This window comes from Acanthopagrus latus, chromosome 4, assembly GCF_904848185.1.
Source record: "Acanthopagrus latus isolate v.2019 chromosome 4, fAcaLat1.1, whole genome shotgun sequence".
Lineage (NCBI taxonomy): Eukaryota > Metazoa > Chordata > Actinopteri > Spariformes > Sparidae > Acanthopagrus > Acanthopagrus latus.
Window position 1 is genome coordinate 10,945,624 of NC_051042.1, and position 20,147 is coordinate 10,965,770.

The 20,147-nt window shown below is 44.1% G+C and overlaps 1 protein-coding gene across 7 annotated transcripts in view; it reads right to left on the minus strand.

Annotated features, from left to right (window-relative positions):
• Positions 1-20,147, minus strand: part of znf536 (zinc finger protein 536) — a 208,303-nt gene that overhangs the window by 82,968 nt on the left and 105,188 nt on the right. For 6 of the 7 annotated variants that reach the window (XM_037095381.1, XM_037095383.1, XM_037095376.1 and 3 more), the window contains one exon: positions 11,790-14,083. In XM_037095381.1, coding sequence (XP_036951276.1) covers positions 11,790-14,082 — 2,293 coding nt within the window. In that variant the 5' untranslated portion in view covers position 14,083. Of the gene's footprint in view, positions 1-11,789; positions 14,084-16,838; positions 16,941-20,147 lie in introns of those variants that run through there. The other variant, XM_037095382.1, reaches the window with a different exon arrangement.

Below are 20,147 nucleotides of genomic sequence, written 5' to 3' on the forward strand. Positions count from 1 at the left end.
GTATCAGCTCACGCAGGGAAATTGTTTTCCCGTCTGTACACAAGGCTCCATTCAATACCAAAGCGCGCACTTCGCATGTGTGCATCGGAAGTGCCCTTTCCCATGACTGAGGGTCAGAGCCAGGTCGAAGAAGGCGCAATTGGATAATAACTCTGACATGAGCGCCAGCTGGTTAAAAAGTCACCCGACTTCAACAATTTGAAAGCAAGGGGTTACTGAGCTGTTTTGCTTCTCCTTTTTTTTTCCCTCCCTTCACTCTTTTTCTTTCTTTTTTTTTTTTCCCCCTAGCGCTCTCTCCGCACTGCCGCTGACTGCATGCTTCCCCTTCATCTCAGAGGATATATAGAGGAGAAAAAGATTTAAAAGGACTGGAAAAAAGCTCAATTGTTTATTGATTTTATAATAGGCTTAGTGCAAGAGAAATAAAGTGTGGGGCTGGCGGGGCGGTGTGGTCAACCAGAGGCGATGGCGTGACAAACACGCGGCTTATGCGCAGGTAACAGCGGCTTGAGTCCAAATGCCGGGATATTGGCTTGAGCCCCTTTCTGTTTTTCTAAATGCCCGTTCGTGGCATTGTTATCCTGCTTTTAAACCAGTGTAGACATAATCGCTCCTCTCACAAACAGGGCACGGCCTTACGTGCTTGAAAGTGTGTGATTGTGTGTAGGAGGAAGAAGGGGCGGTGGGGTGTGTGTGGGGGGGGGGCTCACTTCAGGATGAAATGGGATGAAATAGAAAGTGAATCGAGAGTGCGGCCGCATAGGTTGAGACAATCAAGTCAAAAAAAAACAGAAAAAAAAGGAATGAGCTGACTGACTGATGGTTAAATTTAGACTTTTGATAAAAAAGGAAAGAAAAAAAAAAAAAGAGGAAGCTCAGTTACGCGAAAGTAAAGTAGCATGTAAACCGCGTGAGGAGGATACGCGGCACAGAGAATAAAGAGGCTCGGAGTTGTTTGAGCAGGTTTTCGCAAGTGTGTGTACAACGGAGTGCGAATGCGTCTGCCCGAGAAACGAATGGATGTGTATAGGGTCTGATATATGGATGATAACACTAATTAGCTTGTTTTGTTTGGGGCAAAACACTCATTAAAAACCCAGTGGGGCCATTAAAGTTACTGTCCCTCCAAACCATCGCTGCCACCGTATCCATCTCGGCTGCTATCTCGCCCAGCGCGTCCTGCTTTTAATGGCCTCTGCTTCAGGTTGTTGGGTTGAGCAAAGATTTGTGGGACTTGGATAACTCCCCTTCTTCCCCTCTTACCCCAGCTGCCCCCGTCCATACCTCTCCATCGCATTTAAATCTCTCTCTCCACTCCTCCTTCTCACGCTGTCTCTCTTCCTCCACAGCACTCACTTTCTCTGTCTTTGCCTCTGTCTATCTTGCTCTCCCACACATACCAATTACTACATCCACAACCTCCACTGCAGGCTACATGCTCCATCCATACACTAATAGCTGTTTGCTGAACCGGGGAGGGATTTGTGCTCTTCAGTCCCGACGAGGAGGGGGCGACGGTTGTTTCCAAGCTTTACACAGCGATGTCGCTGTAATGCCGACAAACCTCCCCGCAATTCAGCGCGGCTTGCTGTGCAATAAGGCGCCCGTTACTCCGCAGCCGGAGAGACTGGAGGCAGAGGCCTGCCAGGATTAGATGAGCAGGTGTAGCATCCCGCTAACAGATACAGCACAAAGCCATATTCAAGCCCATGCTCTCTGGGGCTAGCTGTGCTACAGCTAACAGCTTCTGCTCAACTAAAGGAAGGGCTCAAGTCAATCCACTGCACTTAATACTGTCATGATAATGTTTCACATGGAAGAAGGCATGCCCAGGGACTCGGCGTCATGTGGGAAGTCTGCATGCTATTATCATGAGTTCCAAAGTTATCAGGATAAGCTTTATTTTACGTTTTTACAAATAAATACCACAAAAAAACTGTACTCTTTACAAGTCAGTGTATAGAAAAGCAGACATATTGTTTCACCAAACTGTGGCTCAGTCCACAGCAGAAACTACAGTAGGCCACAAACATTCACTGATCACTTCTGTTTGAATGGTAATTGTCAACAACTACGTATAGATTCTTTATTGTTTTCTTATTTGTTTCTTTTACTATGGAACCACACTTTCTTAGGAAATCATATAACCAAATTTAAACACAATTGATTTGAGTCAGCTTTCGGATTTCTCTGGATTTGAGTGTTGCTGGAAACATTTAGGACAAGTACACAACCCAACAAAATAAACAAGTTTTGGGTCATTTCATGTAGAAATGTTGAATGAAACCAGCTTCATCCTTTAAGAGCCACATTACCAGGCCTTTCCACACATAGCACTCCCCCATAACCCCTGTAACCTGTGTGCAGTGCTTATTAAAGCTCGCATCGGACCACAAACACATGCTCTGAGTGCCAGGTCATATTCCATATACGCCCTTTTACCATGTTGTTGAAAGGCAAGACTCTGAAAATATACTTGGTCTCAGGTCTGGATATTAAGAGTGTTGATTAGATATATGAGTTTGCCATTTGCCCACGGAGCGTGGAGTGTCTCCGACAGAACTGGGGACCATATGGCTGGTGAGAGATTTCCCCCCTCTCTTCCTCTTCGCGCAGCCTGACAGCTGGATGGCTGCTAACTGGGGACGAGGAAGCTTGGCAGCTGCAGCTGAGAGCAACGCTTTGATGCCGCTCACCCTTTTTCACTTCTCTCTTGCTGTCTTCCTTCTCTCTCTCTCTTTCTCTCTTTCTCTCTCTCTCGCTCCCTCTCTGTCTCTCTCTCTCTTTCTCTCTCTCACACACACACACACTCTGAAGAACTCAGACACCAGCTACCAACCACTGCTAACTTATGCAAACTTTCTACAGGTTGGACAAGGGAGACAAAAGAAACAGGAGGCAGAGCTGAGTGTGTAGTAAAGAGTCATGGCTGAATGCTGCTGGTCTGTTCACAGGTTTTTTTGGGGGGAATTCTTGATTTTCACCGCTTATACCCAGTTTTAATGGTTTGGAGCGGAGAGATGCTTATAAATGCTTCGTTAGTACACTGTAAGAAACAAAAAATGACAATGGTTTAAAAATACACACCAAGGTGTGTAAATCAGCTGGGTGCTGTTGTTAGGGGTGCAAATAAAGTGGAGGACAGAAGAGGAAGAAGAAGAGGAGGATGGTGAAAAGGCTGCTGGGAACACATTAAGCAGTAAAAAAATAAAAAATAAAAAAGCAGAGATTTTTGATTTTCCGCGCTCATAATTTTTGTCCTTTTGTACTTTCACCAAAAGTATTCTTTCGTTATTTCCGAAAGCAGGAAAAGAAAGAATGCTTTGGGTGACTCGATGCGGACACCTTGATCCTTTGTGCTTTCACCGTAACATTTCTCTTTACTGAAAAGAGCTTTAAATACGGACTGTATGATGTTGCTAATAGAGGTCACTGTAGACAAAGTCTCTCTTTGAAAGAGAGAGCATTTCTCATGGCAATAACGTTGGTTAGACCAACTTTTCTCTGCAGTCGTGCCAAAGTGTTCCATATCACTTACAGTAAGTGCTGCACACAAGGGTAAAATGCGATGTAATGTACTGTAAACATCAAGTAGGTCTGATGACTGTTGTGCGAAGTGTCAGGCTCAGTGAGCCTCTCCTTGAAAAAAAAGGGCCGCTTTTGTTCCTCTCTCCCCTCCATGATGCTCACCATGTTCCCCACTTCCTCTAAAGCGCCATCTCTTTCACCACACGTCTAAAGTGCTGCATCAGATCATCTCTTTTTGTCTCCATCCTCCCTTCCTCTTTCACCCCTTTCATGCTCCCTCTTGTGTTCAATCGCCGCCTGATCCGATGCCTGCAAACTCCCATGTACTGCTTGCCCCCGTGCCCTTCTCTGTTTTTTTTTTTTTTTTCCCTCCTCCCCCCGCTCATTTTTCTTTACTGTATAAACCCCCCCCCTGCACTATATACATCTCACTCTCTCCTCCCTTCTTCTTCCCCCAGCCAGCTCCTCCCATCCCTCCTCTTGTTGAAGGCCCCCTGTTGCTGCCTGCTATCAACCAGCTCTGAACTGGTGAAACAGCGCAGGAAGGGGGAGAGGAGAGGAGAGGAGAGGAGAGAGGAAAGAGGAGAGAGAGGAGAGGAAAGAGGAAAGAGGAGAGAGGAGAGAGGAGAGCTGAGTTTGGCTACAGCCAAGAGGAGAGCAGCTGGGCACGGCTAACAGGGAATGATAATGACCTCAGAAATCTGCTGTTCGCTCCACAACAATAGGGTGCTCAGTCGCCTGGAAAATTGTGTTCATCAGCTAGCTCTGCTCACTTACTAATTGACATTGCCAAATATTTTAAGAACAATTGGAATGTGGCAGGGGGAGAGAGTGAAAAAAAAAAAACGAAAGCTCAGAGATCTTAATCCCTGGATTTAATCCCTCCCTCACTTTTCCACCCTTTTCAATTCTCCCACTCTCTCTCTCTCTCTCCCTTCCCTCTCTCGCTCTCTCCCCCTCTCTCCCCTCGTTCTCCCCCTACTGTCTCTTTTGTGATGAGGAGATAGCTACAACTAAGAAAAAAAAAAGCACATTTTTCATGTCGCTTTCTGCTCTCATGTCAGCACCCTGATGTTTGTACAAAAGGTTTTTTATGTGACCTGTCAATGGGGTTAAGAGGAGGAGATTGAAACGGGGGGGTTTAGGGAGGGCGGCAAAATTAAAGAATGACAGCGCGAGGGAAGAGGAGAAAGAGGGGAGAATCTCAAAATGGGGGAGTACGAGGGGGTGAAAAAAAAAAAAAAAAAGAACAAGCAAGAGATTCCTCAGTCATGGTATCACATGGCTGGCCCTCCATTTTTAATGAGGCAAAGGTCAATGTATTCTCTTGCTCTTTCACACACAGGACAAACCCCAATCATGCCCAAGTTAACTTGTTCAAACAAAACTCCCCCCCCCACCACCACCACCACCCACTCCACAGCCCCATCCCCGCCGCCCGGCCCGGCTCTGCTCAGCCGCCTACCATCCAGCGCTGTCCATTTGCATTCCCTGTCTGAGAGCCCTGCCTCATTTCACAGGAATCCCACATTGACGGAGTCAGACAGCTGTCACCAGACAGAGAAAAGGAACTTGGCGTTCGCCCTCATTCAGCTTTGCCCTCCCCTCCGTCCCTCGGACCCTCTGTTAAGCACACACATAATCAAAAAGGAGAGAAACATTTTAAGCCCAACGGAGAGTTTCCTCGCTGCTTCTGACTGAAGGGGGAACAAACGCTTGTTTAGTTTGGATTTGCGCATTTTATATGTGCATCCTGAAGGCACCGGCACAACTTGTGACTGTGATGTTAATTTATGTCTTTCTCTCTCTGTCGCGTTTCCTTCTTCTTCTTCTTCTTCTTCTTTCTTTTTTGAGGCTTCCCCCGTTACTTTTGAGCCTCTTCTCCCGCATGTTCAATCAAGTTTCTCCAGCGTTTCCGAAAACTGTTGTAAAGAGCTGTATTTGAGTCACCTTCTCTTTCTCTATTCTTGCTCAGTTTTAGCAGTGACACTGGAGAAGATAGCTTGTTGATGTATTAAGAATATTAATATGCAAACAGTCTACCTGACAGAGTAAGGCAGCCTTCTGTTATGGAAAGATAAATATTATGTTTTAATTATAAAAACATAAAAAGGAATGGGGAAGACAGAGGAAGAGGAAGGAGGGGTGTGTGTGTGTGTGCGCCTATGTGTGTGTGCATGTGTGTGTGAGTGTTTCCGTGTGTTTGTGTGTGTGTGTGTGTGTGTGTGTGTGTGTGTGTGTGTGTGTGTGTGTGTGTGTGTGTGTGTGTGCGCACGTGCGTGTGAGCCAAGGAAGCTTCTTCCAGCAGAAAGGTAAGCTATGTTTTGGCAAAGATTTGGAGTTGAAAAGAGTGGATGGCATAATGTGATGCTGTTTACTGAGGAATGTGATGCCCTGTCATCTCTCCCTCCACTCAGTCTCTCCCTTCTGGATTGCCCATGTCATTTTTTTCATCGCCTCTCCTTCACTCTCTCAACAGTCCATTTTTTTTTTTTTTTTTTTCCCTTCCTCCTCTGTCCCGGCTTCATAACCGAGCGGGGAATCCTAACGTGATCATTAAGACATAAAACAGGCTGATAAATGTTTCATAAGGACAAGGCTAGCCACTGATAGCCACCCAGGAATACTGACGAGCAAACCGAGGCCCACAGTCCTTCCCTCGATCAAACACACTCGTCGGAATAAAATTGGAATTTTAAAATATCTAAAAAGCCTTGGCTAATTCCCACCATGGGTAATATTTACAAATTGAGTCTGAGAGACTGGGTAGGAGAGAGAGGGAGGGAGCAAGAAAGGAAGAGAGAAATCAAATGAACTGTGCAAGAAATAAGAGAAAGAAGAACAGAGAAATAAATTGGCCTTTTATATTGTGCAAGCGTGTACAAAAATACTAAGTCTGCATTTATCCGAGACATGTCAATCAGCGCAGCACACTGACAATTAGTGCGTTTGAATAGAACTTTTATCATTTACCAGACACCAGAGTCCTGACCTACTGTACAAAAATACAGCTCTGGGAATGAATGTGCCTCTAACACAATGACTGTCTATTTAAGTTTGGTGACACATAAAAAATACAGATATGACAGGCCAGACTTCTGCAAATGAGTGGGGGGTAGAAAGCTCAGGTTTTGTAACCACTGAGTTCTCTGATTATAGAGAAAAGAAGAATAGTGCGAGGGGGGAAGTAGTAGAGGAACGGATGTCAATTACAAAGAAAAAAAAAAGTAATTTATGCAGAGGGGAGAAAAAATGAGGGACATAATTCATTATTTTTTAATGCACATAGTTTCACACTCATATATTATGGCGCGCGCACTCACAGAAGGCTGGCCTCATTTCAAAGTGTTAGCTGCAGAGTGTGAGGTGGTGTGGGAGCAACGTAGCATACAGTAAGGAGGTATATTATTCTGGAGATGATTATTTACATAGAGAGAAATCATATGCTAAAAGTGGCTGACTTTGGCAACGGGTTAGCCGTGTCCTCCCTGGCTGATTTCAGTGCGCACATTCGTTTGTTTGAGCCTGTGTAGCACCTGATTTACATTTTACCCACAATCATAACCTACGCTGGAATAAACGCGGCTGCCCCGGGACAAATATTAGGTCCGTGTCCCACCCTTTAGCCCCATGTCATGACGAAGCCAGTCCACCGGCATAGAGTGCGAGTGTCACATTTTCCTCGCCCTGGCATGACAAGTCCACGCCAGTATGAAGGTGCAGTACCAGCAGGGGGCCATAATGACGAGCGCAGGTGACAAACGCAGTAAAAGAGCTATATGATACACATAGGGTAGAGGTTTGGTTGGGCACAGGGTTTGAATTCCGGGTGAAGCCAGTAGTCGCCGGTGTTTGTTTTAAGTAATAGTTATCTTAAGCCAAACCACAATCTTTTCCTAAACCTAGCCAAGTGTCAGCTGACATTGCATGTTTGTTATTGCTGATTTGAAGACAGAATTAAACTGTGTTCTTTTTTTCTGATTGTAATAACTTGATCTGTTACTAATTTCAAAGGAAATTTGTGTAACTGAAGTACAATATCTAAAATGAGTCCTGCTTTATATCTTGGTGGCTCTGTTTCGCAGAAGGCCTCTTTGAAAAGATTGAGTTTTCGCATAAACAAAGAAATAAAAAACAGTTGCACTGTTGAATCTCAACTGTCAAGCTGTTGAAATGTCACAGGCACTCTGTAAATGCTCTGTAGGTGGACTATTTACCCCTTTTTTAAATTGTATTTTACACTGGGGCCTGATTGTATTGCTCAGGCATATTCTCCAGGTCATGTCTTGTCGACTGTGCGAACTGAATTTGACAGGAATGTATGCGCATGCACAGAAGTCGGGAGGGCTCAACCTATCAGCTTAATCCTGTCAGACTGTATGCTTGCAGTCCTATGTTTGAGATATGCAAGTCCTACCTCAGTTGAGAGTGCAGTGTGTATCATTCAACACATAATCCATCTGAAATATATATATTTTTTTTATTTTCTCTCTTTTTTCTGCCATGTTTCTGTTTATTACAGTATTCTGGCTTTGGTTGATTTACACAATGTGTTAAGCTGGACTGCCATAGGTAGTAAAAAGAATAGCAATACTAATCCATGATTGGCATTGCCAGTATTGACGACACGTTGGCTGAAATTAGCTGAGAACAGCAAACTATATAGGGTATGTCAGCATGCATATTCATAGCAGTCCGCATCTTGTTCAACTCCACTTTATGCCCGTTAATGACACAGTAATTACACTGCAACAGTTTGTCCGCATGTGTAATTACGCCCCCATTGTATCATTGCAATTAGATGAATATCCACGCTTTATAACCTAAGGCGTCAAGTTGGCAAATCCAATTTCAATTTGTATGGAGCGAGCATTTTGCCTGCTTGTTTGAGCCGTGGTAAAGACCAGGGATATGCGGGCTAATCCTTGCCATGTTAAAATGCTGTTCCTCTTAAAAAATGTAGACACGGGGGGGATTCTCTGGAGAGAGAGAGAGAGAGCGAGGGAGAGAGAGAGAAAGAGAAAGAGAAAGAGCGAGCCAGAGGGAGTGTATAGAGTCTTTAAGAAGCCGGGAGCCAAGAGGTGGGAGTGGGGTTTATGCGTAATGGGAAGGTTGCAGAGGTACATGTAAGGAGGACTTCTGCTGCTTTAGGCCTTACATGCGTGCAGCAAAGCCTATTTTTTTCACATTCAGCCACATTTGCCTGCAAAATAGGGATTTTCAATGGTGGGTTATTTGCGTGTAAGAGCTGGCAAAAAAAAGGCAACGCTTTCTAAAGCCCCCTATCAAATGTGATAAGTTGCGTTTAAGTCGAGTCTGTTGCCTGTTGCTGCACCTTCCCACCGCACTGCGAAACACAGTGTGTTTTCTCCCAGCATAGCTTCTTTCAGGCCTAATCACGGTAAGAAACAGCAACAGTGAAGTGAAGTCAGTCCAAGGATAACCAAACAAAAAAAATGATGGTGATGGGCATAAATGTAATTACGTCTTTGTTGTAAAAGAATAAAGAATCTTATGCCCAAGGTTAGCTGCCGTGCTATATTGTAATAAGGAAGGTCTTTAAAGGACATCTGTGACAGAGGCCTTTGTTTTTCTGTTCTTTTTCTTCCTCACTTCTCCTTTTTTTTCCACTCATTGCTTTTAAACAAGTGCTGTCTCGAAAGACAAAAGCCCAAAAGCTGACCTTCTTTCACAGTTGAGATGTTATTTTTGATTACTATAATTCAAGTTTAACTCAAAATTGCTGTAGGTAGGTGGCAGGGCAGAGACTCGCACGTACACAGGTACACACTTGCAAGTGCACACACACACACACACACACACACACACACACACACAGAGTAACAAGCCCTTTTTCTTAAAGCTGAGCTATTAAGATAAAGAGAACGTTACAGTAGCCACATCCTGTTCACTACAGAACAGAGTGATGTACACACATACTGTAAAGCATAACCCCACCCCCCGCCCCACACACATACACACACGCGCATGTAAAACAAACATGCATGCAGAGAACAAGCATGACACCTTTCTCCACATGAGACTCAGACACGTTTTTTTCTCACACATCAAAGTTTCTAATTTGAGAGTCCCCGAGCTCCAAATGTGAATCACATTGTGTAAGTCGTGAAGAAAGTCGAGTTTCGCTACTTCTGATTAAATAACAGGAAGTAGCGAAGACATATATCTAACATTTTCAGTGGTTATTTCTCTCATTGCTTTGCCTGTGAAAAATGCACGCCGGTCTGTTCCAGTCCTCTAATACTTTTAGTCTGCGTGATCACAAAAAGCAAAGCGCTACAATAAAAAGAATGCTAGGAGAACCTTTCAGTTATGAGAGTGGCAGACTGACAAAGAGCTTGAATTGTGCCAACGTATCGAGCCTCTGACTGAGCACTCGGCTAAGGGTGAGACAGGCTACCTGCGTGCAAACCACACACACACAAAAACAGTTAGACAAAGACAGCAGGAAGGGCAAACACCAAGGCCTTCTGGAAATCAGCAGGCTCTGGTTCTTCTGCAAAGTTGCTGCTACTCTATCTTAATTTATTTTTGTATTTATATTTTTGTCTTTAATCATACCCTCCTTCTCCACAGATGGTGCCTGGAGGGTGAGATTTAACCACTCAACTAAATCTAATGCAGTTCTTTGTGCTTTGTTAGCATTTGGTGGTAAATACTATTGGTTTTATTTGTCAATTATTATTTTAATTTGCTTTGCTTTTTGTATACCAAGCACTGGATGTTAATACAGTACTTCTGACATTGTTGAAACACCACAAGCTGAACCCATCAGATTCAAAGTGCTTGAGTCAAAAGAGACAGAGAGAGAGAGAGAGAGAGAAAGAGAGAGAGAGAGAGAGAGATGGAGGGAGAAACTTCCAGCATTAAAATTCAGAAGATAATTACATCGGCTACACCCCCACCCTGTTGAGAAAGTGTTATGTTTAATAGTCTCTATAAAGAAAATAGGTTTTTATCTCACTCTCATTTTCATTAATTCCTAATTGGGGTGGGGGGTTGTCTGTTATTATTTCTTAGATTAAAATAAACATAGCCTGTCCCATGTTCAAACCCATCACACTACACGGGCATGATAAGGACTTCATGCCTCTGTGAATAAATAAACAATTTCGTCTCCACTGGTGGAATTAAGTTGCTTACAGCCTTAAGCTAAGCCACTCTGATTTATATTTCTATTTATTTATATATTTTCTCAAAAGACTTAAAAGCACATCCTCTCTTTCGCAAATGAAGTTCACCATTTTTTTTTTGACCTGCTTTATATGTATATCTTTAATTAGTGTCTTGTTTAGCTTAAACCAACTGATTATCGCATAGTCGTGACCTAATTACAGCGCGCGCTTCTTAACGGTAGCATAGTGCCCTGAGGAGCAAGCGAAAGTTACCTTTAAAAACTTGTGTAATCATTAGCAACAAGCCTCCCTTAATCCCACTAAACATACACTTATCTAGCCCCGGTCGGCCTGTGTTTGCTGGGTAAGAGGAAGGGAGGGGTATGGTTGTCTCTAACGTGTTTATTAAAGACATTTATTAATCGCTGTGGTTAAAACAACTACGTCCCTCTGCTCCCTGTCTTTACTCATGTTCCACAGGGATCTTGACTGCTAACCTGCAAACATGCATGCAATGCTGAAGGTCTCTTCCTGGATTGTGTTCTCTGGAGTCTTCTGTTTGGCTTAATGCGAATGAACACAGCAGTGTCAGTAGACAATTCGTACTATTTCCAGCACCAAAAAAAAATGCAAGTAAGATCAGATCTATCTGTTAATACCTGAGTATTTATGATATTTATAGTGCAGTGTGTACACTTCAATCCAATACAACGCTGTATGTGTATGCAGCCTATCATTACATGTACGGGCATTTCTGTGTTAAAGTATCCTATAAAAGCAAACCACTCTGACGGTGTGTGAGTATTTGAAGAAAGATGTTAAGTATTTCAGTTATGGGAGGAATGTGTGGCTGTGATTCTTCATTGGGTATTTGGGTTATTTTTCATTTCCTTTTGAAGAGATGGATTTGACACATTGATTATACACACATCTATGTACTCAAGTGATTCTTAGTGGAAATGATGTAGGTAAAATTGTAGGATGGTATGGTAAGTAGCACTAAATTAGAAAATGAAACATTATTCCCCAGTGTATGTCGGTGGGATAACATTTTGATCCCTTTTATCCACATACTGACCAAAGAATACAAGTGGTTGTCATTCATTCTCAGACTTTTTTTCTTACCTGAGGATGGGGAGGAGGGATGTGGGCTGTCATCCTGGACGCTTCCTGTCTGGGAGTGTCCTCCTCCAGCACCGCTCTCTTCTGTCACATTGGATGAACCAGGAGTGGTGGAGCGGCTGATGGACTGGGACTCGGGGTCACTGGCTGATCCCCGGCGTTCGTCCAAACCTTGTTGCTGGAACGCTTCCTCAATGCCTCTCCTATCTTTGCCATGGATTCGGGAGTGGACAACCATCTGATGGTAGGTCCTGAAGACCCGGCCACAGTCAGGGCACTCAGAAGGTTTCTCCTTCATGCTGGAGAGGCTGGAGAGGCTGTAGTCGATGTTTGGGCTTCCCAGGCCAGCCAAGACTCCAGGAGCCTCAGCACTACCATGGTGGGACATTAAGTCACGGTGACTGTCAAAGCCCCGTCCATCCTCCTTCATGGGCATCATGGCTCCTCCTGCCTTGGATCCCTGCAAGGCCTCCGAGAGCTGCTTCTGCTTGGAGCTATCGTTGGAAGCAATCAAGGAGTAGTCTTGTTTATCCTTTGAGAAGGAAGCCAAGGCTCCAGAACCACCCATCTCATCTTCCTGCCCAGGGGTTATATGGTGTTGGTGTTGCTGCTGCTCCTTGGGCATGAAAGCCCTGTCCATAGCCATGCCACGTGCCATTATCTGCCAAGCTTGGTAGCTATTGAGGGAGTCCATCTCAGCGACTTTTGCGGCTGCCTGGAGGCGTTCCATGCAGCTTGACTTGAGTGGTGGCACAAGGTTGAGACAACCCAAGAGTGAGCGTTTCTCATTTTCGCCCAGCCCATGGCCCATACCTCCTGCCATTGGCCCCAGCAATTTCCCCAACATCTCCTTTTCCTTCATGGCTATGCCAGCTTTAGCCAACATTTGGTGCTGCTCAGTCAGGCCCTGTTTGTCTGGTGAAAGGAAGCCTCCCTGAAGACAGGAGATGTAGCGGGAATAAAGGTTGGCATGAGCTTCCTGAGCCAGACTATTCATGCTATTGACGGCAGCCATTTCCTGCTCACTGGGCTGTGGAGGCTTGCTCTTGATGGCCAGCTTGTTGAGATGCACCTTCATATGGTTTTTGAGGAACCAGGGTTCCTTGAAGCGACGGCCACAGATTTGGCAGCAGTGTTCAAATGAGTCCTTGTGCTTGCGCATGTGGCCCTTGAGGAACCAAGCTTGGCTGAAAACCTGGCCACACACGTCACAGCGGAATTCAGTGGCCGTAGGCGCACCGCCGGCACCACCAGCACCTTGACCCTGTGTGGTCTCGGCTGTGATATGGGCCTTCTCCACATGACTTATCAGCTCCTCTTCATGAGAAGCAGCAAACTCACACAGGGTACATTTGTAGGGCTTGTGGAGTATGCGGATGTGGCGGTCCAGCTCCTCGCGCTTCTTGAACTTCCCTTTGCAGAAGGTGCAGCGGAAGCCTGTAGTTGGGTTCAGGGACAGTTCATCCTGGGCGCCAGCCGGCTTGGGTGAAGTGGAAGGCTGAGAAACTGGGTCTGGAGTTGCTAGACCAGAGGGGGGAAGGAGGCCACAAGCTGAGCCTAGTTGCTGCTGATGGGTGTTAGAGCTGCTGTTGATGCCCAGATGTGGTGTTGGAGCTGTCTGCAGACTGCTGCTCCCTCTCATCTGCTTGTCCCTCAGAATGGCCCTCTCCTCCAGCTCATGCAGCAACCTGTTCTCCTCTCTGACACGGCCACGTCCCTTACCGAGATTCCCCAGCTTGTGGGTGCGGAGGTGGATCTTCAAGTTGCCTTTTTGAGCTGCTCGGTGGTCACAGTAGGGGCACTTGAAGGGCTTCTCTCCTGTGTGTGTGCGCATGTGCAGTGACAAGATGCTGTTAAAACGGAAGCGCTTGCCACACAATGGACAGGGATACTTTCTATTCTTGCGGGCATCATCTTCAATATCATTCATCTGGGACATGATGCCCAAATTCTGGCCATTGAGGAACTGCTGCAGGTCAACACGCCCGTTCAACCCACTTAGTGCCCCTGCATCAATGTCTCGGTTGAGCTGATTGGCCAGCAGGGCCATCTGACTGCTGATAGGTTGACTAGCCAGGGCTGCGTGGTGGGTCTTCTCGTCCAAAGGCGTGGCTGCTTTCTCTTCAGGGATCTGTTGTGGGCGGTGTAGATCAGGAAAGGCGTGTCCTAGCTGGGCAGTAAGCTGATGAAGCTTTTGACTGATGGGGTAGCGCCCATTTAACACTGCACTGCTCAGATGGGCATCAGCGTCAGGCACCGCTGATGACACACCAAGACACAAACTAGAGTCCTCCATCCTGTAAAAACAGACGGAAAGAAGGAAACAATAATCAAAATAACAGAAGAAATATTTCATTTTCCTCCAAGATTACAAATGGAAGATAGTACAGAGCCTAACGTGTTACTTCATCCAGGAAGACAACACGTGCCTTTGCACCCAGTGCAGGGAAATAAAATGTACTGTCTTTGATGCACAGAGCACTGCATGAATTGTCAGCACCAAGGGCCTGGAGAAATGGTGTGACTCCTTAGAACTTTTTCAAAATGTAACACCATTTTGGATGGAATAATTACTCTGTAAACACAGTGAGCAGTGTATAATTAAGCTACTTGTGCCCATCCTATCAGAATTCCACCAATTACACGCCTTAATGAAACGGAGCAACGGCATTGTCGGGGAGCCACCGCAATACTACAATTATGATATTAACAATAGCACTTAAAACCAAGGGGTTATTCCAGTAAACACAACACTCTTATCTTGTTGCCACGACACTTGTCTTGGCGCAAAATTCCATTAAAGAGCTGCACTACATTTGATGTGAATCACTTTGCTCTCCCTCCGCTGCTTTCTATTCCCCCAGTTCTCTCTGTCTGTCTTCCTCTCTCTACCTAACTCTTTTTTCAGTTTCTGGGACAGAGAAAATAACAGTTGCCCGTGTTGAAAGGGTTCCCAGTGCAGGCAAAGATGCATTGGTTGATGAAAAAAATAGATAACAGATAAGCACACCCTCAAGTCTGAGAGGAATAAGCAGGAAGCAGTTACTTTGTTTTATTTGTTCTACCTACGGTATGACACAGAATAATGTTGTAGTCCTGGGTTGCTGGAATGCTCTTGAAATATATCAAAATTTTCTGAACATGGTGTACTGCCAGTGAAAGTATTCATATGTGTAACATCAGTGAATAAATATAAAATAAAAAAAAATTTAAAAAAAGAATAACATTGGTTTTAATGCAGATCCATCTGCTCTCCAGATGGAGAGGCATGAACATCTATCTGCACACTTCCTCTTGCTGCTGGCAGGGGTCAAACCCTCACAAACAATAACCACAATTCTGCTTTGGTCAACAAAATATTGTATAATATCTCATTAAGCTGATTAGTATGCTGCCTGGTAACAGTGGCAGCCACTGTGTTATAACGCATGATTTCAATCATCAAAAAATCCTTTCATGGAGAGGCTGTGTAAAGCACTGACATTAGGTGAGTTCACTTTTAAGAGAAAGTGGGATCATTTTAGACAGCTAATGGACCCAATCTGGCAGCAAAAGGGAACACCCACATTACATATGTGCACACATGTTCAGTATATATTTTACAAGCATGAAGGACAGCTAAGGCTCTGCAAGATTCAAGGCCCTGTCTTTCTCTTTCACTCTCTCCCCCTCCAGTATGTTCCTAAAGCATGGAGCAGTCGACATTGTGCTTGGCTTATTTGTTTTCACATTCATTTGATTTTTTTCACTCTTCCCCCCCCCCCCTCTCTCCCATCAGTAGGAGGTTAGTAGACATAAGGGGTGCCTGTTCTTTTAGCCACTGGCCCCTCCAACACACTGTCAATGGTGGATTCTTATCTCGGGGATATGAATTAGACACTGTGACCAGTTTCCACTTGTGTTCAAAGGAATGTGACACTTGTGGGCTGCCCTTTGAATTCTCCTTATTTCTCTCCACAAGTATCTTAAGCAATTCCACTGAATTCATCAAGAATATAAAGAGCATTCTATGTTCTGCACGCTTATATGTAGCAGCAAAACAAGCCCCTGTCAAAAGCCCACTTAAATGTACAACTGACCTTATGATCATGTTGTCATGTGACTTGATTATTGCCTCACTCATCTTCATAATAAAGGATCTCAGAAGCCCACAACTAGAGGTTTATACTTGAATAAAAATATATATGTTTACATACCTTATATTTATACGTTTATCGTGAGAATTAAGTTGGGAAAGAATTGCTGGGAAAGATAAAACTTTGTTGGACTGCTTTAAATGGCTTAGGTTTTAAATTGTATTTATGTGACACCCCAGCTTCCATCACCAGGCGTGCTTATATCAGAGAAGACGTTGTTTGAATGGGCCCTTTTTACAGAGGCGGCTGCCTTTTGGAATAGAAATCTGTGATTTAAACTAGGCTGATGAGCTGTTGCTCATTTGGGGAGATAGCAGCTTGCCCTTTTCTTCAATTTGATTTCTGCCTTTATCTTTAACATATAACAAAGGCAGATAGACAATGGAATAATGTGAAATGAACTGACGAATCCAGTTTGTGTTTTTTATAAACGTATCCTGGCTGACGAGCGTATGCAAATGAGGCACATTAATATGCTCGCCTTGCTCCCGAGTCATTTTATATTTTTTCCCCTGATTAAAAAGGACATTTCTTATGTGACATCCCCCCTCTGCTCATATCAACACACACACACACACACACATGCGAGGGAATTTGAGGGTGGTGTACAAGTAGGAACGCATACACACACAGGCGAAGACACGGACTCAAACACAACCCTTTGACTACAGACAACAATTCAGTATGCGCATGCCCTCTAAAAGACACCGTGAGTATGTTGCAACTCACCCGGCACTATCAAATGGCTGCCCACAGAAATCACATCAACACCTCTCTCTATTGTGACATCACCCTAACTGCTAATGCGAAGAGCCTCAAAACATTCATCAAATGCACAGAAGAAAACAAGTTTTTGCAATAATGCAACAGTACCATGCTTTTTTAGAAGATCAAGGCTCAGGTTTGTTGTTCTTACCAGAAACACTTGGTGCCACTTTGTCCCTATGTCTGACTGTCTCTGCCATGGCTGCGTAGCCCGTGTAGACTCCGAAAACGAACAACACATCCACTCTGTAGCTTCACTAGTACAGTATCTATCTGCCGTTATTCTAACCTGTACAACCTTATCATTTCCTGGCATATGCAGCAATGCTGCCTCATTAAAACTATTGGCTCCTCTGATACCTCTAAAACCACAAAGACTTCCTTTAGCATTTTCTCACGACGGTTCAGTTGTCTTTATAGTTTGTGGTTTAATATTCAGCAAAGCACCACGTGCACCCGTAAACACGGCAAATCCTCTGCACTCTCACACACACAAACACGCGCGTGCACGCACGCACACACACAGAAACTGATTTCACTCAGTTTCACTAAATACATTTTTCTTCTCTGCTCTTTTTCTCTTCAAGCCTCAGCTTAATTATAAGTGGTATCTGTAACACAATGGAAGTATATTTCAGTCAGCATTTGAATGTGCTTGGTTCATTTTGGTCTTATCAATAGTACTATGCATCATAAATGCTAAAGGGATTTATATGTGTTTCCCTCTAATTATAATCATATAAATTACTGAAGTATATGAAAGGTGGTGTCAGTACTAGGGATGGCTACCAATTATAAATTCATATTAACATAAACAATTTCAAACAAACCTTTGAATATACATGTACAAAGTACTGTCAGGCCTGAGTTTTGTCACAAAACTTTCCTCTGACATTTAAGACAAGATGTGGAGAAACTAAAGGATCGAAAAGCCATTAGTTGAACTTTGTTATTTTGACATGTATTGACACAAAAGCCATCGACTAATCACAAAGCAATACCTCATTAAGTCCTAATGAACAAATTCATTGCATTAAACAAATCAATCATTATTCACAATGTGCTGAATTCCATCATATTTGCACCAAATCGTTAATGAGATGGGGGGGAGGGGTGGGGGGGGTTCCAGCTACAGCAATCTGATGTTTAAGGGACAATGTGAGTAGTCGCCATATGTTACATGTATTGAGAGTTAAATGTTGAATATTCTGTGTCACACAGGCAGCACGGATAGTCAGAACCATTCAAAAGACGTACGTGTGTTTTCAAAGTACAAACAGAGCTTCCCCATGATTCCAAAGATCAATTACCTCCGTGTAAAGTTGGTTTAGTTAGAGTTAGTGCTTAGTAGGTAGAACAGACCAGATATGAATTTCTTTCTGGCTTGTGTTTTGCCTCTATTGCAGGTGGTCTTTGCGAGGCGTCTAATTAATCCAATAAAAAATCTGCCTTGTTTTCCTTCCTCTCTCTCTCGCTCTTTGACTTCGCGGCATTATTACTTTCTGTAATGAGGCAAAAACACTCTGAACTGCACATGGAAGACAGTCACACAACCCCTGCCAGATTCAATCCTAACTCCATCCCATGCCTACAGCCTCTTGATCAAAACTCATAACCGCACAATCAAAAAGATGGGATGTTTCAGAGATTGATTGTTCTGTCTTGACTCGGGGAAAAAAGTTGACTTCCAGTCAAGATCAAAATCGAATCTCATCTGGTTGTGGTTTTAAGTGGGGCTGATGTTTCTTCTTACAAATATGTGCACGAGACAGATTAAACTAAAAGTAGGCTTCATTTGCAATCATTTTCAAATATTCCACTTCTCCCAAAAGACTACTGGACCATTGGAGAGGTGTTTCCAGTGGCACGAAAGAGCCAGAGCCCTGATTGTTTGGCCAACAACACCAGTCACAAACCAAACACATTCTTATGGACCGATTTGTAGTGGACACCTTCTAAAGCCTCATAGCGGAAAGGAAAAAAAAAACACACACAGACAGAGCATCCAGAAATACAAGGTTATAAATAACACTAGATTAACAGATTGCCCTGCTCCGCTTTAATGCAGAGAAAATAACAGCAACGGCGCGAGGGATTGTCAAGAGCACGGGCTGAATAGATCCGTTAGAAATATGAATGAACAGGAGCCTCTGCCTCTCCCTCCTTCTCTCGCACAATATGTCATTGAGGGCTGTTTAAGAGGTCCTGTCAACAGGTAGTTCAACTTTCAGCTCATCCCCGCTGATCAGTGGGAGCCCTCCTGACAGAAAGAAAAGAAAGACACCGGGAGGGAGCGGGAGAGAGAGAAAGAAAAATGTTGTGGGTCTTTTTATCTGTCCGTCGCTCTGACAGCCTTGCAGGGGATGCCATGGGAGGAAGATCAATGCAGGACAAGCGGATTCCCACAGTTCATTGTTCCGGGCCAGCCAAATCATCTTCCCAAGACGGCCGGGAGCTCAAAGCTTCCCTTTATGATAACCATCCCTGGTATTATTCCCACTATGATGATGGTGACCTGCAGATGTCTGTGTGTGCGTGTGTGTGTCTGTGTGTGCGTGCATGTTGTGCGTGCACGTGTGTGTGTGTGTGCGTGTACATCTGCGAGCACCTCTCCCCTCCTGAGAACACTACAATAGTGGTCACAGTGGCGCGGACAGACCCCCGCAGCACTGAATAAAGCACGACGATGAGCACCGGATTAATAGCGGCAAACATTTGTTAAGCACTGTCTGTTTAGCGTAGCGCAGTGACAGTAGCAAAAGGCAAAAATAAATAAAAAAAATTACAGTAATTGACGTGATAATGATGGTGAACGTGCCTCGTCTTATGCTTATAACACGGCATCAATCCTGCTTTAACACTGCAACAGCAACTGCGGCTCATTCTGCCACTGCTGTTGTGTGCCACTGAACTGGCAGTGACACTAGGCATTCAATAGATACTTATCACTTTGCTGATAATGTTCTTTTTTGCAAACATCGATTATCAAACCTACACACACACACACATACACATGTAAAACAGGGAGAAAAAAATAAAAAATATATATATATATTTTGCATTTGTTTTAAAAGCTATGCTGTTTTTGGTTATTATTAATGATGATATCAGGCAGCTTACCATTTCGAGTGAAAAGCTGAATCGTTGAAGTTGTTTTATGAGTGTCAGAATATGTTAGTATTTGGTAAGTCTCCCTTTTTGCTTTGACAGCAGCATGCGTTCAAGTTTGCATGGACACCACAAGTTGGCGTAAAACCCCTAAAAGCGTTATCCCTACGAGCTGTGGTTCATTAACACGCTGCCCGTTGGCATTTATCAAACGTAAAAACAAAGTTTTATTTCAGTCTTGTGTGTTTTCCAGGCACACAGTCACAGGATGGTGCTGGAAGTGGGCGCATAAATAACAGTACACAAACAGAGGTATAGGCTACGCGCTGTCCGGCAAGGTTAACAAGACAGA